Source organism: Sorex araneus, chromosome 3 (genome assembly GCF_027595985.1).
Source record: "Sorex araneus isolate mSorAra2 chromosome 3, mSorAra2.pri, whole genome shotgun sequence".
Taxonomy (NCBI): domain Eukaryota; kingdom Metazoa; phylum Chordata; class Mammalia; order Eulipotyphla; family Soricidae; genus Sorex; species Sorex araneus.
In genome coordinates, this window is record NC_073304.1 from 151245929 (window position 1) to 151270078 (window position 24150).

Genomic DNA, 24150 nt, shown 5'->3' on the forward strand with positions numbered 1-24150 from the left:
TACTGGCCTTATTTCAGAGACCCATAAATAAATCTTGAACGAAGTTAAAAGTGGCAGTTAATCTTGGACCTGCACGTGGCTGAACAGAATGGGGTAAGTCTGAATGGGGGTAGTGGGTTGGCCTGGTGCCCGCCTCAGCAAGCCTGATAGCCCCTTGCTTCCATAATCCAAAATTGCTGCCATACCCCTGGCCTGAATCCACTATCTCAGGATAGACCTCGCCAAGATATAATCTGCTGAAAATTGGGTATTCGGGTTTTGTGACTGAAATCTCCAGGCTTTCTCAGGTTCTGGATGGGCTATCTTCCCCCACCTCCCTATACTTCTGGAAGTCTAGGCAGTCACCCCCACAAACCAATTCCAGCGCCACCTTGTAAGCTCTGCTACCGGCCTTGCTTCAGAGACCTACAAATAAATATTGAGAGAGATCAAAAGCCGCAGCTAATCTCAGACCATGTATGGCTGAACAGACACACCCCAAAGCTGCCACCCAATTGAAAAGCTACTCTAACCTTACAATTCCAATAAAAATACAAATGCCCTGAATAAACACCATGAGCTTTTAGAACCTGTATTGAAAACTGTAATGCACAAAAGGAAAAGGAGAGGGAGAGCAAAAAAAAAAAAAGTGCCTCCCTTAGAGGGAGGCTGAGGGTGGGAGGGTGGAGTGCTAGGGGATGGTGGTAGGGAAACAAAGGACATTGGTGGTGGGAAATGTACACTGGTGGAGGGATGGGTGCTGGACCATTGTATGACTGAAACTCAATTATGAACAGCTTTGTAATGGTCTATCTCATGGATATTCAATGAAAAAAAAATTTAAGTAATGTGGAGTTCATGCCCAATTCAATCAGCTTAATCAATGAGTGAATAGATAGCAGTACTCCTACATTAAAAAAAAAAAGACACCATACTAAATGGAAGAAAATACAATATATCAGATAAAGAGCTAGTATTCAATATCTACAAAGCACTCACAAGGCTCAACAAGAAATCCAACAGGGACTGGAGTGATAGTACAGCAGGTAGGGAGTTTGTCTTGCATTCGGCCAACCCAGGTTCAATTCCTTGCATCCCATATGGTCCCCCAAGCACCGCCAGGAGTAATTCCTGAGTGCATGAGCCAGGAGTAACCCCTGTGCATCGTTGGGTGTGACCCAAAAAGCAAAAAAAGAAAAGAGAAGAAAAAACGTGAGGCCGCTATTGCGGCAGCATGACCTCATAGCTCTTCATTCTCAGCAATGGAAAACAAATTATCAAATGCTTCCTTTTCAGCAGATCCAACTTTGGGGGGGAACTCCAAACAATAATAGTGAGTTTTTTGTTGAAATATTGAATGTAATCAAAGTAAAGAGAAAGTAAAGTGAAATTTATCAGGTACACAGGCGGGGTTGGAGGCTGGGGGGTGGGGGGTTGGGGGGAGTACACTGTGATTCTTGGTGGTGGAATATGTGCACTGGTGAAGGGATAGGTGTTCGAGCATTGTATAACTGAGACTTAAACCTGAAAGCTTTGTAACTTTCCACATGGTGATTCAATTAAAAAAATTGATTAATTTTTAAAAAAAATATATATATAATCAGCAGAGGTCTTCCATGACCAAATGGTTTTAGTTGCCCTAAAATTTATTCAAATTGAGATATTATGCCCATAATTTTATTTAACAGTAGCAAGATATACCTTTATGTAATAAAAATGTATTGATTATCTTGAAAAAAAAGAAAGGAAGGAAAGAAGGAAGAAAGAAAAAAGAAAGAAAGAAAGAAAGAAAGAAAGAAAGAAAGAAAGAAAGAAAGAAAGAAAGAAAGAAAGAAAGAAAGAAAGGAAGAAAGAGAAAGAGAGAGAAAGAAAGAAAGAAAGAAAGAAAGAAAGAAAGAAAGAAAGAAAGAAAGAAAGAAAGAAAGAAAGAAAGAAAGAAAGAAAGAAGGAAGGAAGGAAGGAAGGAAGGAAGGAAGGAAAGAAATTCAACAACAAGAAATTCAACAAAGAAAGAAATCCAACAACCCCATCCACAAATGGAAGGGGAGATGAACAAATACTTTCTCAAAGAAGACAACTGTGTAGACAATAGGCTCATTAAAAAGTGCTCATCATCACTTGTGATTAGGGAAATGTAAATCAAAACAGTATTGAGATATCATCTCATGCCAATGAGAATGGCACATATCAAAACTCAGAAATAGGTTCACAGAGGTAGTACAGTGGGTAGGGCACTTGCTTTGCACATAGCCAACCTAGCCAACCAATTCGCAGCATCCCATATGGTCCCTGAGCCTGCCAGGAGTTATCCCTGAGCATTGTTAGATGTTGCCCAAAAACTAAAACAAACAAATCATGGGAAACAGCCAGTGTTGGCAGGGTTAGAATGAAAAAGGAATCTCATCCACTGTTGGTGGAATGACATCTGATTCAACCTCTATGGAAAGCAATACTCAAAGTTAAAAAATAGGAATAGAACTCCCATACAACCCAGAAAAACCAGAAGCCCAGAAATATCCCCAAACACAAAAATATTCTTTCAAAAGGATATATACACACCTATGTTCATTGCCACACTTAATACAATAATCAAGATATAGAAACAAACCCAAATGCCCAACTGCAGATAAATGGATCAAGAAGTTGTGGTATCAATGCACAAAAACCATCTATCTGCACTTCCATGTTCATTTCAGCACTATTCGCAATAACTAGAATCTGGAAACAACCTGAGTGCCCCAGAACAGATAAGTGGCTTTAAAAACTATGGTATAGGGACCCTCTGTGCCTAAAGACTTTGATTCCAGAGACCTAACACATTCGGGCATCCAGCGCAGCTTCTTATAGCAATGCACTGGGACTGTGAACTGGGCTACAACTCCGTGCTGCCCGGGGGTGGATCTTTCCTCCCTACCCTGTCTTCCTGCACGGAAAATGGCAGCGGCAGCAACATCCACATGGCAGGAGCCATCTTCTAAGACTCCTAACCCAGAGGTATACAATTTTCACACCTGGGACTCCTAGGGAATCATGGGAAGTGGGTGTAACTGGCACGCCCTCGGCCCAAATAAATTCAGAGCTTCTGAGAGTGAAACGGACCCTCTGCGCCTAAAGACTTTGATTCCAGACTTCTTACAGAAATGCATTGGGACTGTGAGCTGGGCTATGCAATTTCTGGCAGAATTTTCCCTGGACTTTATACAGAAATCCAAAACCACACGGACGCTGCTGCGGACGCACGACTTAACATCTATAATTGTCAGCAATGTGAAACGGTTCCTTTTTAACAGGTCTGACTTGGGGAGGAAACTCCAAATAATAACAGTGAGTTTTTGTTGAAATATTGAAGGTTATTAAAGTAGCAGTCATTTCTCTGGACTGTGAACTAAGCAACAGCCCCACGCCGGCAGAGAAGAGGAAATATCCCTCTTTCCCGGTTGTTTCCCATTTTCAGGGAGAAATGCGGCGTGGCGTCCACTATACTATGAGGCGCGGGAAGGGGGATGGGGGGGGGGGAAGGAAAAGGAAAAAGAAAAAAAAGAGTTATGTACTTGGAGCAGTGGGGCTACATATCTCTTCATTCTCAGCAATGGAAAACTAATTATCAAATGCTTCCTTGGTAGTAGGGTTGTCTTTCTTGGGGGGACACTCCAACAACAACAGTGAGTTTTGTGTTGGAATATGGAACGTAATCAAGGTAAAGAGAAAATGAAGTGAAATTCATCAGTTATACAGTTGGGAGTGGGGGGGGGCGCGGGTGGGGGGTATACTGGGGTTTTTGGTGGTGGAATATGGGCACTGGTGAAGGGATGGGTGTTTGAATATTGTATAACTGAGACATAAACCTGAGAACTTTGTAACTTTCCACATGGTGGTTCAATAAAAATTTTAAAAAAACTATGGTATATATGGTATATTCCATACACGATGGAATACTACACCGCCATTAGGAAAACTGAAGTCATGAAATTTCTTGTACTTAATTGGACATGGAGAATATCACTCTGAGTGAAATTAGAGGAAGAGGGACAAACAATGGTTGTGCTTATTTGTGGTATATAATTTTTTTTTAATCATAGAATGTGACTAATACCTAAAGACAGTAGAAACAAGGGCTGGTCCATGGTAGGAAGCTTGCCACCAATGAGGGGGGAAAGTGCAGTTAGGACAGAGAAGGGGCCACTATGAAATGGTAGCTGGAAATGATCACTCTGGAGAAGAACTGAATGCTGAAAGGAGGTAAAGTGTTATGCACGATACCCTTTGTAACAGTATTGCAAACCACAGTGCTTAAAAGGAAAATGAGGGAGAGAGAAGATAAGGGTCTGCCATAGAGAAAGGCTGGAGGAGGTAGTAATGAGGAAGGTGGACAGGAGCAAAACTGGAGACATTGGTGTTGGGAAATGTACACTAATGAAGGAACAGGTGTTGGAACATTGTATGACTGAAACCCAATCATGAACAACTTTGTAATTGTGTTATCTCATGGTGATGCAATTATAAATATATAAATTTAAAAAAATTTTAAATAACAATATTGTAGATCATGGAAACTCTTCTGAAATCCAACACGCTATTTCATTGGTAAAGACGCATACAGCACCCAGTCCAAACAAGGTCAGACCCAAACACCTGAAGAATCTGCCACCAGTACTCATCAATACACTGACTAGGCTCTTTACACACAATCTGTCCTTATGCAAGGTTCTGTCCCAATGGAAAACCAGCAGGATCGTTCTGTTGTTCAAGAAGGGAGACATCCACGACATCAACAACTGTCACCCAATCTGCCTGTTGTCCGTCGTCTACAAGTTTTTCACTCGAGTCATTCAGAATAGAATATGCAGAACACTAGACAAAGGACAACGATCAAGCAAGCCGGGTTCCGAAAAGGATTCAGCACCATAGACCATATTCACACAGTGACCAAGCTCATTGAAGTTTCACGAGAGTTCAAGATGTCGCTCTGTCTAACATTCATCGATTTAAAGATCTTTGATTCTGTTGAGACTGAAGCAGTCATCGAAGCCCTAGCCAAACAGGGCATTCAAACTCAGTACATCAAGATCCTCCACTAGCTGTATTACGGATTCACCACCAGGATCTCACCATTCTACAAGGAAGTGATCACTGACGTAAAGAGAGGGGTTTGGCAGGGTGATACCATTTCACTGAAACTCTTCAGTGCTACCCTCAAAAACGTCATGCGATGACTGAAATGGGAAGGAATGGGAGTGAAGATAGACAGTCAGCAACTACACCACCTCTGCTTTGCTGATGACATCATTCTCATAACGCCAAACATTAGCCAAGCAGTACAAATGCTGGCCGACTTAGGGAAAGGTTGGACTGCAGCTAAATCTCAGCAAAACGATGTTCATGAAAAACTAACTAGTCCCTGAAATTCCATTTGCTCTCAATGGAATGAACATCTCCGAATGCAGCAGCTATGTGTACGTGGGTCGAGAATTCAACACAAGGAACGACTTGGCACCAGAACTGAAGAGGAAGAGAGCAACGTGGAATGCCTTCAAGAGTGTTTAAGAAGTGGTTAAGAGGACGAAGAACCTCCAGCTCCAGGCACATCTTTTCGACTCCACCATTTTTCCGGCACTAACATGCCTCAGAGACCTGGGCCCTAGGCAAACAGGATTGGAATGCTATTCGGGTATCCCAAAGAGGAATTGAAAGAGCCATGCTAGGTTTCACTCAAGTGAGAGAAGGAATCCGGAGTTCCGACCTCCGTTGACGTTCAGGAATCAGGGACACTGTCTTGTTTGCCAAGGGATCAAAAATCAGATGGACCAGACATGTAATGCGATTCAGAGATGACCACTGGACTAGAGCTGTTACTGACTGGATTCCACAGGACATCAAAAGACTGCATGGCCGCCCACCAATGAGATGGTCAGACTTCTTCATCAAAACCCTGAATGAACGATTTGAGGCTCTTCCTGTTCCCTGAGCAAGCAGATATCACTGGGCTACACTAGCACGCAACAGGAACAAATGGAGATGTTACTGGTGCCCACTCGAGCAAATTGAAGATCAACGGGATGACAAGTGACAAGTGACATGGAACCTCTATTTTTTTAAAGTTTTATAAAAGATTTTTTATGTGTGGCACTTAGATGACTTTCAACAACTTCCCCTACTCTGTTCCAGAAACCTCAGGATGGCCCACAGTTTCGCCATCCTGGACATGTTCTTCTCAGATAGCTTCTTTCTACTTCTTACTGGCACCTTCTTCACTCGCCTTGGCTGCCCTGAGATGTCACAGACAGCTCTCTCGTCCCTTTCTCCCTCTGGACTCTCTTCTCTCCCCTTGGAGCTGTGTCTATTCAGGTGGCTTTATTAGCACTGTAGCACTGTTGTTCCGTTGTTCACTGATTTGCTCGAGCGGGCACCAGTAACGTCTCCACTGTGAAACTTGTTGTTACTGTTTTTGGCATATTGAATACGCCACTGGTAGCTTGCCACACTCTGCTGTAAGGGCAGGATACTCTCGGTAGCTTGACGGGCTCTCCGAGAGGGACGAAGGAATCAAACCCGGGTCAGCCGCGTGCAAGGCAAATGCCCTACCTGCTGTGCTATCGCTCCAGTCCTGCTATTGCTCCAGTCCAGGCTGCTTTACTAAATCAATAGAAATGTTTATTTCAATCTTTTTAGGAGGTGACGGTTGACCATCTCAACCTCTGATTAGCTCTTGATTCCCCAATACTCTCCTGGACCCAAACATTTAGTAAACACTGGTAATTACCAACACAAGGAGAATAGCTGTTGTACAGGAAAGGAAACATATACATAGTACTTGGCAAAATGGAGAACAAAAATGTACAGAATCATGATGATATATTTGGAAGCGAATTTAACCAAAAATTGTAAGACAATGAGTTCAGCTCAGTGTCCACATTTCTCTTTTCTTGCTTTGGGGTGTGGGGAGGGGACGGTTGGCCACACCGGGCTGTGCTCAGGGGCCATTCCCAGCTCTGTGCTCCCAAGTGAGCCCTGACCGTGCTGGGAACCATATGTGGTGCTGGTGATAGAACTATGACTGGTCACACATCAAATGATATCCTTATCCCTGTACTCTCTCTCCATGTCTCGTTACTCCTAGATATTTAAACTTTGGCCCTGAGGGGTAGGTCCCCCCACCCCCGTACCTCCAATTCTCTGCGTCACCACCTGGATTCCAACAGCTCAATTCTGACACTAACAAGGTTGTGGGCAGACTCACAGAGGAAGATCTCAGACCTACCACACTGCCCCCCACTTTCAGATGCTCATGTAAAGTAGAAGGTCCCAATCCACCAGAGCTTCTCACACCCCTCCTCGGGTCTTAGAAACCTCCCAGAACTTAGGGTGACACAAATCTGGTGATTACATCAAGAAGGCTGTGATCAAAGATACAGATGAACCATCAGATAAAGAGGCAGGAGGGGCAGAGAGCACAAATGCCTCTCTCCGTGGTGATGGGGTGAGTCTCGCTGGCAGCTCGCCAAGCCCAGCATGCTGGGGGCTGGGGGCCGGCTCCTCCCATCAGCCTGGTGGAGCCGGAATTCCAGCTCCAGCATCTTTCCTTCCTGGAGGCCAGGGACTTCCAATTCTCTGACTCCGTCTTTCTTGCTCTCTCTCCAGCAACCGTATCCACCCAGAAGCCATCTTGGAAGGACCCCAGCCCCTCATTAGAACCCAAGATGCTGGGCCAGAGTGATAGCATAGTGGGGAGAGTACTTGCCTTGCATGCAGCTGACCCAAGTTTGATCCCCGGCATCCCATAAGTTCCCCTTGGGCCCACCAGGAGTGAACCCTGAGTGCAGAGCCATGAGCACCACTGGTGTGGCCCCCAAGCAAAACAAAAAAAATAAATAAAACAATGCCCACAACCTTTCAGGCAGATACTGACTGACCCGGTTCTTTTTAGGTTCCCCACCTGAAAAGAACAAAACCCCCCCCCCGCCACCATACCTGTGCACCCCCCCCACACCCCTCCAATCAGCTTCATCATCTCCCTGACCCAGAGCACAGCTCTTTAATCATAGAACTTTCTATGCACTTTCTCCAAGGCCTTCCCTGCCTTGCTGCCTGGCTCGGACCACAGCACCCAGTACTGCCCAGTCGGGGCCAGCCTGCCTCTGTGCCACACACATGTAGGGGATGCTCCCTCCAGAGCTCAGAGTGGGCTCCATGCTCCTTAGACTGTTTCTTTTGTTTCATTTTTATTTGTTTTGAGAAGACACCCAGCTGTACTCAGGGCTTACTCCAGGCTCTGGGCTCGGGAGTCACTCCTGGCTGGCTCAGGGAACATATGGGATGCCAGGGATTAAACCTGGGTCAGCTACATTTAAGATGAGCATTCTGCCCACTGGACCCTCACTCTGGCCCCCCTTTATGTACTCTTTGAGGGGGGGCAACGGGGGCACACCCAGCAGCGTTCAAAGGGTGCTCCTGGCTCTGTACTCAAGGGCCACTCCCACAGGTGCTGGGGGTCCCTGTGGTGCTGGACCTCAAACCCGGGCCCGCAGCATGCAAAGTCCAGCCCTTGAACTCTCCCTGGCCTTTTATATACAATCTTTGCTCCTTTCACAAGTATTTCTCTTTTGTGGGTGGGAGACAGGACTGGGCTACACTTGGTGTGCTCAGGGCTTACTCCTGGCTCTGTGATCAAGGGTCACTCCTGGTGGTGCTCAGGGGGCTCTGATGTCAGGGATCTAACCCAGAAGGGTTGCATGCAATGTAAGCGCCCTCCCCGTTGTACTGTCTGCCCTGCCCAACTCCTGATGCTAGGCGAGCTGTGCTCTGCTTTCCTGCCCAGGCAGTTTCTGCTCCTCCCCCAAGCTCTGGGTGGGGCCCGCCCTGGTAGAAAAGCCCCAGCTAGCTAGCAAACCAGCTGGGCTGGTCTCTGTCCTCTCTGTGGAAGTTTGCACAGCTAAAAGCAAAAAGGCCTCTGAGCTTAGAGCGTACCAGGTGCTTCAGAAGAGCAAAAAAGCGTCCCCTTGCTGGCTGCTTCTTCAGCAGAGGTCAGGCAGCCCTGTTCAGGCATGATAAGGACAGGCTTCCAGGTGGCAGCAAGACTCGGCCGGCTCCAGGCCCTTCCTGGAGCGCCCTGCATCCTGCCCAGAGTCAGCCCTGCAGCAGCCTTCGCGTCCTCCCCCGAGGCCCTGGTGAGTGAGTGAGCTCCAGACGGAGCCTGCTGCAGCCCCCCGCAACCCCCCGAGACTGCTTAAAGGGCTGAGGGAGCGCTGGTCCCCAGGGCTGGTACCCCAGGCCGAGAGTACCCTCTGAGCATCGCCGGATGCAGCCTGGGTGCTGGAGCACTCAAACAGCACCATGACCTCGGTCTGTCCCCTGCACTGAGCCACCAGCCCTGTGGCCTGTCACCTGCTGGGACGGCACCCTTAGCCCCATGAGCATCACTTGGGAGTCAATCCCCAAAATTAAATTTAAAAGAGGCCCCCAGACTCCTCTTCCCAGATGTGGGGGGAGCTGTTGGTTAGACAGAAAGTCTCCCAGGGAGCCAGGGCAGGTGGGTCCCAAACTGATCCCCTCAGGACTGTGTTTTGTTTGTTTGTTTGGGGGCCACCCCCAGCTCAGCTCAGAGCTTAGAGATCACCCCTGGCGGTGCTCAAGGGTCAAACCTGGGTCTGGTGCCTGCAAGGTCAGCGCCCTGCCTCCTCCTATTTCTCTGACACCCTCAGGACACTGTTCCCTGACTGACTCTGTGGTCCCCCCACTCTGCTCCCCAGACAGGGACCAGGACTCCATCAATGGAGGCTTCTGTATGCAAGCTAGGCCCATAGCTCCCTCACAGGCTTCAAACTCCTCATCCCACTGAGGCCGCCAAGCCTCTGGGAAGCCCCTGACAGAGCCAGAGGCCCCACCCTGCCTGGGCAGGCCTCCCACACAGGGCAGGACTTGTTCCTGAGGGAGGGACTCGGAGAGCTCTCCCACACCAGAGCCAGCTGAGGCATGTCTCAGAGCAGACTTGTGCACGTCCCACCTCTCTCCTGCTCAGCCGCCAGTCTCAGCCATTAACTACAGCCATCAAGCTGAGGGGCCCGTGTCACCTCAGAAAACTGCTCACCAGCAGTGACTGAGAGTCCCCTTCCTTCCCCCATCCACACCAGTGTGTAAAACACAAAAATAAAAAGAAAGGGCGCGCAGGCGGCGAGGCAGGCGAAGGAAGGAAGAAGGCCAAACTGGTTGCTCGATCGGTTTATTTCATGTCCATCTCCATTCTCCTCTGATTCTCCTCCTGCTTCTTTCTCCCCCATCCTACTTCATTCTCTCTCTCTCTCTCTGCCTCTCTCCCGGCTCCCGGTCTCTCTCTCGATCTGTGGATCTGGCCCCCGTGGATCTGGCCCCCGTGGATCTGGCCCCCAACCCACTCTTACAGCCTAGTTAAATCTCCACAGCATGAGGGGGTTGGGGCATACACATAGGTGTGGTCAGCAATAGGGTAAGGTTCTTTTCCCTCAGGGGATGCTTCTCCTAGGACTTAATTCTCTTTCAGCAGGAGGATCCACCCAAGGGCAGAGTCCCATGAATGTGTTTCTCTTCTCCTCAGCCAGCAAACATATAAGAATTCATAATATTAATTATTTTGTATGGACACAATAAGAGATGCATTAAAGCTTATAGAATTGCTCTCCTGGGGCCATCTCAATCTCAGACTACAGTGCTCAGGCCAGATCAGTCTTTCCTATCCCTGGCAGGGTCCCAGTCTCATAATTACTATTGGATCATGACAGCATTTGTCTATGATCAAGCTCTTAACTTATAGTTAAGAATTAGGCACTTTGGGGCTGGAGTGATAGCACAGCGGGTAGGGTGTTTGCCTTGCACGCGGCCGACCCGGGTTCGATTCCCAGCATCCCATATGGTCCTCTGAGCACCGCCAGGGGTAATTCCTGAGTGCAGAGCCAGGAGTAACCCCTGTGCATCACCAGGTGTGACCCAAAAAAAGCAAAAAAAAAAAAAAAAAAAAAAAAAAAAAAAAAGAATTAGGCACTTTGGCCAGGCCCATCTCGATGCCAGGGTAGCACATAACTCACCGCTTGCCCTGGATCCTTCCCGTCCCACGTTGGGGACCCTACTTTGGGGTGCTAGGAACTGAGGGCAACTGAGGCTTAAGTGGAGAAAGCAGATGCCCAGGAGGGAATAATATTCGATGCCAATTAAGTCTTAAGTTATAAAAACATAATATTGTCTCCTTGTGTCTATACAAAAAAGACATAGCTTTAAAGTAAATTATTCAAAAGGCATAAAGAGGAGAGAAAGGCAATGTTATAATATTCAGTGTCCTAGGAAGTTCTGACCTTACCAATTAACAGAGTTTGATTAAGGGAAGAGCAGATGAACTGGTAGAAATGGTTACAGATAAACAAAGGAATGGGAGTGACTCGGGAGCACTTTGATTTTTTTTTTTTAAACTGTGCTCAAGTCATAGATCCAGTCAGGCCAGAATGAGATCAGATAAGAGTAATAAAGGAAAAGGAAAAAAAATTCAGAACACTTTTGTAAAACAGCTTGTAGCTGCTGAAGCAATTTTTGAACTATAGTGTTTGATGCATTTAGAGACATAGTCATAATACCAGGGAAGAAACCAACAGCATAAACTGAGTTTGAGATGATATTAGCCAGCCCTGGCACATGGGCAATGAAAAAACCAATGTGGCAAGTTACAGCCTTCATTGGAAGCTCTTTTCTGGTATCCAAAATAACCTGCTTCATAACCATGCACACACACAAGCAGAAGTATCCTAGTGACAATGCCTTCTGTCCCTCACCAGACTCAGCATCTGTAGTGGCTGAGTGGGTAAGCACCCAGGAATGAGGCATCTCTGTGCCTCCTGGGTCAATAAGCAATTGCTGAGTGGGAGAATAACCACGTACCCACTGGCCCTGAAGCCGTTTTCCTAGAGGTGGCATCTCATGAACTAGAAGTAGAAGTTTACTTCCCCAAAAATAAAACTGTACCAGCCTGAATTTTTGAATAATCTTCTTTGGAAATAGCATATCACCACAGGTTCTGATAAAAAACTTGAGATTCAGTTGTCCAGACTGAGTTCCTGACTGATGGTCTTTGGAATTAAGACTAGAAACTAGACAAGGCTTTCTCTACCTCTGACCTGACTGAGGCCTCTCAAGATAGCCGAGCCCTTTTATACAAAGTTCTGCTTGGTTTGCCAGTGCAAATTCACCAATAGACACAACTCTTTGATTCCAAATTTCCTTACTTTTATCCTGGCTCAAAACCTGATGCCCATTAGGTACAGAACTCAGCTCCGCATATCCCATACGCGGGATAGCTTCCTGTTCCCTGAACTCAGCCGCTTGTTGCTGAGATTCTAGATGCACTCCATGAGTGGAGTCAGAGATTGGCGACGCCTTTACCTTCACTGTCAGGAAATCCTCCAGACAACCATGAAAACCTGATGTGCTGCTTGCAAGGTTCACTTGAGCAAGCTCCCTTTCTACCTGGGGGCTCAAATCTTGTCCCTTTACACCAGAATTTAATATGTCGGGACTCTGAGTGGGGCAAATGGTAACTGTATCAGGACAGGGAATATCCAAGGCATTGCTCCCTGCAGTGGCTGGTTGTAGTGAATCTATTGACTGGAGCTCTGAAGCTCCACACTGGGGAGAAGGGCTGCAGCTGGGAACATCCCCTGGTTTTGCGGGGCCTGGGGCTGGCCCCAGTGCAAGTTTCCCGAATTGGGATCAGCAGCCACGCCAAGATTGGAGGAACAATCTCTTGCCCAATGGTTTCCCTTACGGCATCGTGGACAAGGTCCAGGTGGCGCTCTCACAGTGGCACGGTTTGGAGGTGCCCTGCAGTCCTTACGGAAATGGCCTGATCTCCCACAATTAAAACATTTACCCTTATCTTGCCTCTGTATGGCATAGGCCTCAACAGCATTAATATTAATACGTGCTTGATGTTTGATAGAACCAACATTCCTACATGCCTTCATGTACCCCATAATATCCTCCTTCTCCTTAATGGGGAGCAAAATGGCCTGGCAATCCTCATTAGCATTTTCAAAGGCCAATTGTTTGGACAAAAGCTCCTGAGTTTCCTTACCCTTCACCTGCTTTTCTATGGCTTCCATCAGTCTCCCTATGAAGTCTGCATAAGGTTCTGAGACTCCCTGAATAATCTTTGTAGAGCTTCCCTTGAATTCAGCATCTGCATCAATCCTCTCCCAGGCCCACAGAGCGGCGTCGCAGACATGAGCAAACACAGCACAAGGCAAGGTGACTTGCTTTTTAGGGTCGTGCCATTTCCCTTCACCTATTAACATCTCATAAGTCAATTTATTCCCTGAAAATTTTCGTCCAGCGTGGCCTAGGCTCTGTAGTTTCGCCTTGGCCTCATCACTGAACCACATCCTCCACTGCATATACTGAGAAGGGCTTAAGCACGTCTTAGCAACCACGTGAAAATCTTGAGGTACCCAATGAGCCTTTTTGCTCCAGCCTGTAAGATACTCCTTACAGTACGGAGATGTAGGTCCGTACAAGGCACAGGCCTTTTTAAAATTACTGAGTGAGTCCATTCCTAACCCTTCATAAGATGGAGACTGATTTTCCTCTAGCTGGATGGGAAAAAAGAGATGGAGCTCATGGGGTCTGGGTAGAATTGACCATTTACGGTCGAGAGGTCTCAGCTGTAAGCTTCTGTCGGGAGCGTGTCCCGAGCGACCTGGAGGCCGCTTGGTTGAACGGCGGCGGCTCCTGTGAGAAGCCTCCTCTACCAAGCCGCTCTCAGACTCAGAATCTGAGGAAGTGGTAGCTGGCTCATCATACCCATCACTTTCCTCTGATTCACTAGAAGTGGAGTCATACAAGGGAGGTGGTGGTCTCTCTGGTCTAACGTCAGTAGAGAACGTTAATTCATCAGTGGCAGAGTGATTTTTGCTCTGAGAACGTGTCTGCACTGGAAACGCCTTGAGCTGCTTTCAGGGTTTGGGTACGGGAGCAGCCACGCATTGAGCAGCAGGCTTCTTTCTAGGCTTGGGTATGGGAGGAGCTGAGGGTAAGGCTCTCTCCATAGTAAAAACTTTCTTTACTTCATCCTCAAATTTAAAATCCTCTCTGTTTAACTCCTGAGGAAAGCCTCCCATAGCACATCTAACTTCCTCCTCCTCGGAGGTATCACCCAAAACCTTGAGAATGGAATTAATGATTTCCCAAGTTACCCAGAATTGTTTGGGGATTTTAGCCCCTCCTTTAAATTCCCTGAAGACATTATCCTTAATCTTTTCCCAAACCTTAGGCTCCAAAGTACCCTTATCTGAAAACCCAGGATGAAACTTATAGACAATTTTTAAGCAGGACCGGAGTTGGTCCCGAGAAACACGATGCCCAGTTCTCTTTGCAAAATGCTTAATTAATTCAATAAAAAACTTGCCACGTTCAGTTTGGCGCGAAAAATTTTGAGCGGACTTCTCGCGGTACTGTTTTTGTCCCATCTTACTGGGGCAATAAGTCTAGTATTTTAATTCACTGCACCACAAAATTCTGTTCTCCCACCAAACTTTTCTAGAGTGGAGTTCTACCGAACGCTATTCTTACCTTTAGTTGTACAGCGGTTGGAGATTCGTGCACGCACAGGGACACCAGTTGTGTAAAACACAAAAATAAAAAGAAAGGGCGCGCAGGCGGCGAGGCAGGCGAAGGAAGGAAGAAGGCCAAACTGGTTGCTCGATCGGTTTATTTCATGTCCATCTCCATTCTCCTCTGATTCTCCTCCTGCTTCTTTCTCCCCCATCCTACTTCATTCTCTCTCTCTCTGCCTCTCTCCCGGCTCTCGGTCTCTCTCTCGATCTGTGGATCTGGCCCCCGTGGATCTGGCCCCCAACCCACTCTTACAGCCTAGTTAAATCTCCACAGCATGAGGGGGTTGGGGCATACACATAGGTGTGGTCAGCAATAGGGTAAGGTTCTTTTCCCTCAGGGGATGCTTTTCCTAGGACTTAATTCTCTTTCAGCAGGAGGATCCACCCAAGGGCAGAGTCCCATGAATGTGTTTCTCTTCTCCTCAGCCAGCAAACATATAAGAATTCATAATATTAATTATTTTGTATGGACACAATAAGAGATGCATTAAAGCTTATAGAATTGCTCTCCTGGGGCCATCTCAATCTCAGACTACAGTGCTCAGGCCAGATCAGTCTTTCCTATCCCTGGCAGGGTCCCAGTCTCATAATTACTATTGGATCATGACAGCATTTGTCTATGATCAAGCTCTTAACTTATAATTAAGAATTAGGCACTTTGGCCAGGCCCATCTCGATGCCAGGGTAGCACATAACTCACCGCTTGCCCTGGATCCTTCCCGTCCCACGTCGGGGACCCTACTTTGGGGTGCTAGGAACTGAGGGCAACTGAGGCTTAAGTGGAGAAAGCAGATGCCCAGGAGGGAATAATATTCGATGCCAATTAAGTCTTAAGTTATAAAAACATAATATTGTCTTCTTGTGTCTATACAAAAAAGACATAGCTTTAAAGTAAATTATTCAAAAGGCATAAAGAGGAGAGAAAGGCAATGTTATAATATTCAGTGTCCTAGGAAGTTCTGACCTTACCAGTTAACAGAGTTTGATTAAGGGAAGAGCAGATGAACTGGTAGAAATGGTTACAGATAAACAAAGGAATGGGAGTGACTCGGGAGCACTTTGATGGGTGTGACTGATAAACCTAAGCTCCTAGTGGCAAGGGGGAAAGGACAAACCAATGATATCCAACAACCAGCACTGGCAATTCTTTTGATGGGTGCCAGTCTCTGTGTTTGAGATGATAGCTCATTGTTTTGTTGATTTGCATTTTCCTGGTGATTAGTGATGTAGAGCACTTTTTTCATGTTCCTTTTGGCCATTTGTATTTCTTCGAAGACGTTTCTTTTCTTTTTTCTTTTTCTTTTTCTTTTTTTTTTTTTTTTTTTTGCTTTTTGGGTCACACACGGCGATGCACAGGGGTCACTCCTGGCTCTGTATTCAGTAGTTACCCCTGGCGGTGCTCAGGGGACCATATGGGATGCTGGGAATCGGACCCGGGTCAGCTGCGTTCAAGGCAAACGCCCTACCTGCTGTGCTATCACTCCAGCAATACCTGCTGTGCTATCACTCCAGCCCCCCTTTTGAGGAAGTTTCTGCTCATGTCTACTCCCCACCTTTTTATAGGGTTTTTTTTTTTCTTGTAAAGTTCTGCCAATGCCGGGCCGGAGCAATAGTCCAGCGGGTAGGGCGTTTGCCTTGCACGAGGCCAACCAGGGTTCGATCCCCGGCATCCCATATGGTCCCCCAAGCACTGCCAGGAGTAATTCCTGAGTGCAGAGCCAGGAGTAACCCCTGAGCATTGCTGGGTGTGACCCAAAAAGAAAAAAAAAAGTTCTGCCAATGCCTTGTATATCTTGGATATTAACCACTTATCAGATGAGCATTGAGTAAATAATTTTTCCCATTCTGTGGGCTTTCTTTGTATTCTGGTCATCATTTCCCTTGAGGTGCAGAAGCTTCTTAGTTTAATATGGTCCCATTTGTTTATCTTTGCTTCTACTTTCTTGGTCCTTGGTCAGTGATGTTTCATCCTTGAAGCTTTATCAAGGTTCATCCTTTAGCTTCCATGTCTGAAAGGAAATAAATTAATATGCATGATACCCTTTCAGTAACCATAGTGCAAATTGCAATGCCTAAAAGAAAAAAATCAGACAGACAGATGGACAGACAGACAGAAGAAAAATGTGCCATAGCGGCAGGCTGCAGAGGTAGGACGAGGATGGCAGGAGGCTGAGAAACTGGGGACATTGGTGGTGGGAAATGTGCACTGGTGAAGAGATGGGTGTTGGAACACTGTATGGCTGAAACCCAATCATGAACGACCTTGTAACTGTCGCTTCACAGTGATTCAATTTTTTTCTAATTTTTTTAAAGAAAGAAAGCAGCTCACAGGCTGAAGAGATAGCATGGCCAGGATGGTGCTTGCTGGACATGCTGTTTGACCCCCAGGTTTGAGCCCCAGCATCACATAGGGTCTCCCTGTGCCCTGCCAGGAGTGATCCCTGAGCACTGCTGGATGTAGCCAAAACAATTTAAAAAAAGAGAAATTCTCACAGACTTTCAAGGACAGTCGCCTTGTCTGGAGAGCTGCAGGCTTCCGCGTGGCAGCTTCCTCTGCTCTGTGATAGAAGCCAGCCACCCCACCCATCCCATCACCCTGGGCACTGTCTCTGCTCAGGTGGCGAGGTTCTGTGTGGAGAAGCCAGATGTGAGGGACTATGCCCTGCCCAATGCCAGCTGGTGCCCGGACATGCTGAGCCTGTACCAAGAGCTCCTGGAGAAAACCAAGACCGGCGGCTGGGTGAAACTGCCCTCCTTCAAGTCCAACCGGGACCATGTGAAGGGGCTCAAGCTTCCCTCGGGGTTGGGGCATGACGATACTTCAGGTAAGGCCCGACCTTAGGGCAGCGTTTTCCTCCTCCATGTGACCACATGCCCTCTCTGGCCCAACCCTGTGACCCAGACTCCACCTAACGGGCTTGCCAGGTTCCCTGGGTCCTTTCAGAAAGATCCAATCCTTGCGAACTACCTCTGCTCCTACCCAGAAGTGGTGAGAGACAGTCTTAGAGAAGAACCAGCTCTGCTCCCTGTCATTTCTCTCCTCACGCTGCCCTTCTTCCCCCAATGCTGACCTTCCTCCCAAATGCTGACCTTCCTCCCCTCCACACTGACCTTCCTCCCCGACCCTGACCTTCCTTCCCCCATACTGACCTTCCTTCCCCCACACTGACTTTCCTTCCCCAACACTGACCTTCCTTCCCCCACACTGACCTTCCTTCCCCCACCCTGACCTTCCTCCCCAAACACTGACCTTCCTTCCCCCACCCTGACCTTCCTCCCCCACACTGACTTTCCTTCCCCAACACTGACCTTCCTTCCCCCACACTGACCTTCCTCCCCTCATACTGACCTTCCTTTCTCCACACTGACCTTCCTTCCCCCACCCTGACCTTCCTCCCCAAACACTGACCTTCCTTCCCCCACCCTGACCTTCCTCCCCCACACTGACTTTCCTTCCCCAACACTGACCTTCCTTCCCCCACACTGACCTTCCTCCCCTCATACTGACCTTCCTTTCTCCACACTGACCTTCCTTCCCCCACCCTGACCTTCCTCCCCAAACACTGACCTTTCTTCCCCCACCCTGACCTTCCTCCCCCACATTGACCTTCCTTCCCCCACACTGACCTTCCTCCCCCCCACACTGACCTTCCTTCCCCCACACTGACCTTGCTTCCCACACACTGACTTCCTCCTCCATGGCTGATCTTCCTCCCCCTCTCCCCCTGCACTGACCTTCCTCCCCTCACACTGACCTTCTTCCCCCATGACTGACCTTCTTCCCCACAACTGATATTCCTCCCCCGACGGCTGACCATCCTTCCCCATGGCTGATCTCCTCCCCGCACCTCGCTGACCTTCCTCTCCCTCCCATGCTGACTTTCTCCCCCACGCTGATCTTCCTATCCCTGTCCTCACCTGCATCCCAAGAAGGTGTCCGACTCCTCTTGCCTGCTGCAGGTCCACACACCCAACCCCGCCCAACAGCTCTCTGGAAACCCCCATTACATCACACTGAGACCCTTCCCTCACCTCTCTGTGCTCTATGTGAGTGTGTGTGTGTGTGTGTGTGTGTGTGTGTGTGTGTGTGTGTTTTCTTGGCTCTCTCACAGGTTCATCCACACAGGCTTCCTGCTAGGAGAAAAACGGGTGTGATAGAAGCCAGACCACACAAAACAGCAGGAGTCGGTCGCAGAGATGGAACAAAGGGCAGGAGCTGCCCCAGGTTCAAGACCTGGCACTTCATGGAGGTCTGCACTATGGGGCCCCCAGCATAGCTGAGCCAACTGTCTCCCAGGGTTTCCGCAGGTCCCCTGAACACTGCTTGAGAGATAACCCCCCCCTCCTCCCCCAAAGAAAAGAAAGGCACCAAAATAATAAGTTTGTTTGGTTTCCTTTAGCGGCCACGTCTAGTAGTGCTCAGGGCTTTCTCCTGGTTCTGCACTCAGTGATCAATCATGGCAGGGCTCAGGGTACCTTTTGGAGAAGCACTATTGTCCCGTTCTTCATCAATTTGCTCGAGTGGGCACCAGTAATGTCTCCATTGTGAGACTTGTTGTTACTGATTTTTGACATATTGAATATGCCACGGGTAGCTTACCAGGCTCTGCTGTGCAGGTGGGATACTCTCAGTAGCTGCCGGGCTCTCCAAGAGGGACGGAAGAATCGAACCCAGGTCAGCCACGAGCAAGGCAAACGCCCTACCCTCTTTGGAGTACCAGGGGCCTAACCCAGGTTGACTACTTGCAAGGCAAATGCTCTGCCCTCTATATTACCCATTTTGCCCCAAAATAGTGTTCTGAAAGAATCCGGTATCCACCCAAAATGAATGCAGCCAGCTCTACTTCTTGGGGACAGAATTCAGAATTTTTGAGGACTTTCCCATAGCTGCCTCAGTGTCTAATCTAGTTGTTTTAAATTACATGTGACTAACAAGTAGCTTTCATTTGTTTGGGGGCTATACCCAATGGTGCTCACAGCTACTCCAAGTTTAGTGCTCAGAGCTTGTTGCCAGCAGTGCTCAGGGGACCATATTGTTCCAGAGATCGAATCTGGACTTTCTGTACACAAAACCTACACTCCAGTCCTTGGAGCTCTCTCCCTGCCCTGGGAGTGTTATTTTTGAAGCAAGAGAATTTTTATGAATGAAACTTATTTAGAAATGTACAAGAGTGTGAGGGAGGAAATACTGTTCAAGAGAGAACCTAAGTTTGAAAGAATAGGTAAGCAGGCAAGTGAGAAGACGGGCTTGAAGAGTGAGCCAGGAGCTTTTTGTTTTATTTTATTTTGCTTTGGTGTGTTTGTGTGTGTGTGTATGTTTTGATTTGGGGACCACACCCAAAGGTGTTCAGGGCTCACTCCTGACTCTGCACTCAGGCATCGCTCCTGGTGGGCACAGGAGACTATAAGGGATGCCAGGATCAAACCCAATTCAGCCATGTGCAAGGTAAGTGCTATACTATCACTCCAGCCCTGGGAGTTTTTGTTTTGAATTTTGATGTTTACAATCCATTTGGATTGGAGTGATAGCACAGCGGGTAGGGCATTTGCCTAGCATGCAGCCGACCCGGGTTTGATTCCTCTGCCCCTCTCGGAGAGCCCGACAAGCTACCAAAAGTATCTCACCCACACAGCAGAGCCTGGCAAGCTACCCGTGACGTATTCGATATGCAAAAATAACAACAATTCTCACAATTTGTTGTGAGACATTACCGGTGCCTGCTCAAGCAAATCAATGAACAAGGGGAGGACAGTGATACAGTGCAGTGCTATAATCCATTTGGACTGGAGCGATAGCACAGCAGGTAGGGCGTTTGCCTTGCATGCGGCCAACCCAAGTTTGATTCCTCCATCCCTCTCGGAGAGCCTGGCAAGCTACCGAGAGTATCCCACCCGCACAGCAGAGCCTGGCAAGCTACTCGTGGCATATTCAAGATGCCAAAAACAGTAACAAGTCTCACAATGGAGACGTTACTGATGCCCTCTCGAGCAAATCGATGAACAATGGGACAACAGTGCTGCATTGCTACAATCCATTTATGGTTTTCACATGGTCCTAGGCTTGTCTTCACCCTCTGCCTGGGAACTTCCCTTCAGACCCCAGTAAGGGTCCTCCAGAGAAGTGCAGTGGCCTTGTCCTCAAACTAAGGCTGCGGGGGGGTGCAGGCTGGGTCCCCCTGGTGGGTGGGAGGACTCCATCTGTGGTGTCGGGCCAGCCCATGCCCTTCACCCTGGCCCCGTACCTCAGCCCCTCACAGCCGCCCCTTCTCCAGCACCAACCCTGTACTCTCTCCCCAGACCACGGTGACTGGCGCATCTTCACCCGCTGCATCCCACAGGAGGGGCAAGGCTACGAGTATGTCATCTTTTTCCACCCATCCCAGAAGAAGTCTGTCTGTCTTTTCCAACCAGGCCCGAACCTAGAGGGGGCACCTGGGTAAGGCCATAGGCAGGCAGGGACGGGGCATGTTCCTGGCCATGCTAAGAAGTTTGCTGGGCACCGGGGCCCTGGGCGCACAATCTCTGCTCTAAAAGTCCCTCCCAAGCCATCTGGTCCCATCACTGCTGTCTGGACAGAGGAGCCCCTCCTTCAGGGGCTCTGGGTCACCAGGAGCCTCCAAGACCACCTTGCTGAAGAGGAAACTTAGGGGAGGGTGAGATGGGAATTAGGGAGCCGGTCAGGCTTCTAGGCCTGCTCCATGGATCACTCCTCACCTGGGGGCCCAAAGCAAACCATTTCCTGTTCTTTTGTCTCCTGCCCCCAAACCAACCGGGGGCCATAATGCTCGCAGGTGAGAGGTGCTAGGGACAGACACCCCCCCTTCCCAGGCCCACATGCGTGACAAGCTCACACACCATGCACATGGTGGACACACACTGGCTTCCCTGCCAGGCAGAGCTCAGTGGGAAAATGTCCGAAGCCCACAGGCCCCCAAGGTCAGACCTGGGCTCCTGGCCCCGGGGGGAGGGCCAGCAAGTCACCTGCCTTCACTTCCCTTTCTGTCTCTGCTTTAGCCACAGAAGACTGCTAGCATGCTTGAGTTCCAGAGAGAGAGCACCAAAGTCCACTGCAGTTCAGGGGGATCTAGGGGCTTTTTGGGTGCTTGTGCCTCTGTATTGAGAGCTCAGACTGCAGCTCTGTCACGAGGGCCACCCCAGGAACTACAGGGACACTGATTTGCACAGGAATGCGTGCACACATGGGCCCGTGTCGGGAAACCCTCCAGCCCACTGAGAGGAACCCTCCCAGCACACACCTTTCACTCCGAATTCCTAGAGGCGGGGCAGGGGGGACCATGGCATGGAGGCCAGTAGAGTCGGGAGTCCAGGAGGAGGTCAGTCCCTGCACAGCTGTGGGGGAGGTGGCTGAAGGGACAAGAGCCCTGGAGAATCCCTGTGCGTGCCTGGGAGTCCCCTCCTGGGCGGCAAGAACAGGAGCATGCTGGGAGTTCTCTGACACCAACTTCCAACTTTGGTGGAGACAGGGGCGCAGCAGGGGAATTGGGGATACCCCTGGTGGTGCTCTGAGGTTACTCCCAGCTCCGTGTTCAGAGGTCATTCTTGGGGGTGTTCAGGGGATCATGCAGTGCTAGGGGTGGAACCTGGGCTGCCCACAAGCAAAACCTGTGCTCAGCCCCCCAGCATCTTTCTGGCCAGACACCAACTTCTTTCTCCCGTTTTGGTCAACGTAGGGGTGACAGCGAACCTGCCCAAGGTTCAGTTAACCTCTCCTCAACTAATCTGATGCCATGGGGAGTTACTTTTATTCACAATTTTCTTAGTGGAAAGACTAGATCTCAGGAAGGGTTAGCAACATATTTGAGATGGACCGCAATAGAGATTAGTGGTGGAAGGAATCAAGAGGTGGGGGTAGTTCCAGGGTCACCCCGGCTTTTTCTGCCAAAGGGTAGAGAAGCTGTTGGTGCTGGATGCTAATATACAGAGGCATCAAGGATAATTGTCTGGGCCCGTGGAGACGCAGAGCCGGTTTGGGCTGGTCAGCACCTGTCCAGCCCTGTGTTCTGCAGTGGAGAAGCCCCTCTGCTTCCCCTGGCTCTGCCTGCCATGTAGGCCTTTGGCGTAGAGGTGAGTTCACACCCTGAGGACCAAACTCACACCTGTAGCAGAGTGAATATAGGCAGTCTCTGCTGCCAGGACCCACTGTCAGAACCCACAGACACCAGGCTCGCTCCAAACACAGGCCCTGCACATGCCAGTGACTGCCAGGCAAGTGACAGGCCCGAGGCCATGGCCCTCAGACCAAATCAGCAGCTCAGGACCTTGTCCAGCTCCAGCTGATGGTGCTGTACCAGCTATTTGGTGATAGAAGAGACAAACATTTTCCCATGGACTCTATCAGAAAGAAACAAAAAAGGATTCCTGGTGGAATTAAATGATCACATCACAGGGGCTGGAGCAATAGGGCAGTGGGTAGGACAATTGGCCTTGCATGTAGCTGACCAGGGTTCAATACCTGACATCCCATATGGCTCTCCAAGCACTGCCAGGAGCAATTCCTGAGTGTTGAGCCAGAAGTAACCCCTGTGCATCGCTGGCCCAAAAGGCAAGGCAGGGGCTGAAGCTATAGCACGGCGAGTAGGGCATTTGCCTTGTACACGGCCGGCCCGGGTTGAATTCCCAGCATCCCATATGGTCCCTTGAGCACTACCAGGAGTAATTGCTGAGTGCAGAGCCAGGAGTAACCCCTGTGCATCGCCGGGTGTGCCCCAAAGAAAAAAAAGGAAGCCAAGTCATCATCATCATCACCATTACCATCGTATCAGTTGTCACAAACACGTGCTGAAGCCACCTGGGGCACAGTTGGGGCATGACCAGAGGGCAGCGGCTCTACTGCCTTTCTAGCTCAGCCTCCGGGACTGAGGGGCTGTGTTTGGAGAAGGCGGGGAGAGGGCTGTTGCACTCGGGCCTGGGAGATGACGGAGGTGCGTGCCCACTAGCCCCAGCCCTGCCTCTCGACCCTCAGGTACGCCCACGGAGGCTCGCTGGCAGCCATGATCGACGAGACCTTCTCCAAGACTGCCTACCTGGCCGCCGAGGGGCTCTTCACGGTGAACCTGAACATCAGGTTCAAAAAGTAAGTGCAGGGTGTGGGGTGTTGGCAGATGTCAGACCCTTAGCACCGGGGACGGCCAAGCTTGGCAGCTGGGATACACGATCACTCGCCTTCCCCAGCTGGCTGCAAGCTGTCCCTCTGCTCCCTGGCCAGGACACAGCCTCTGTCACTGGGGCCCAGAGTCACTGCCATCCTCAAGACAGGGCAGGAGGAAGCAGAGGCAGGGTGGGGGACAGGGGTCCCGGGGAGCGCACAACAAGTGGCCTCTGTATCAGCCTCATCCCTGTGGGCTCTCTGATCGTGCTGAATGTCGATGTGGCCAAGACTGAGGAGCAGAAGGTGCATTTGTCCTGTGTCGCCCAGAGCAGGGACGAGCAGACTGTCTACGCCAAGTGCTCAGGTAAAAAGGGGCTCAGCTGGGGCCTGTGGATCTCCCCAGCCCAGAGGGCCAGGCGGGCAGTAGGTGGGGTTCCA

The 24150-nt window shown here is 49.2% G+C and overlaps 1 protein-coding gene across 1 annotated transcript in view; it reads left to right on the forward strand.

The window, feature by feature from the left end:
• Nucleotides 1-24150, forward strand: part of THEM5 (thioesterase superfamily member 5) — a 59530-nt gene that overhangs the window by 33967 nt on the left and 1413 nt on the right. The window contains exons 3-6 of the mRNA XM_055132157.1: nucleotides 17221-17428; nucleotides 20901-21039; nucleotides 23587-23697; nucleotides 23952-24076. Of these exons, the coding sequence (XP_054988132.1) occupies nucleotides 17221-17428; nucleotides 20901-21039; nucleotides 23587-23697; nucleotides 23952-24076 (583 nt within the window). The remainder of the gene's footprint in view (nucleotides 1-17220; nucleotides 17429-20900; nucleotides 21040-23586; nucleotides 23698-23951; nucleotides 24077-24150) is intronic.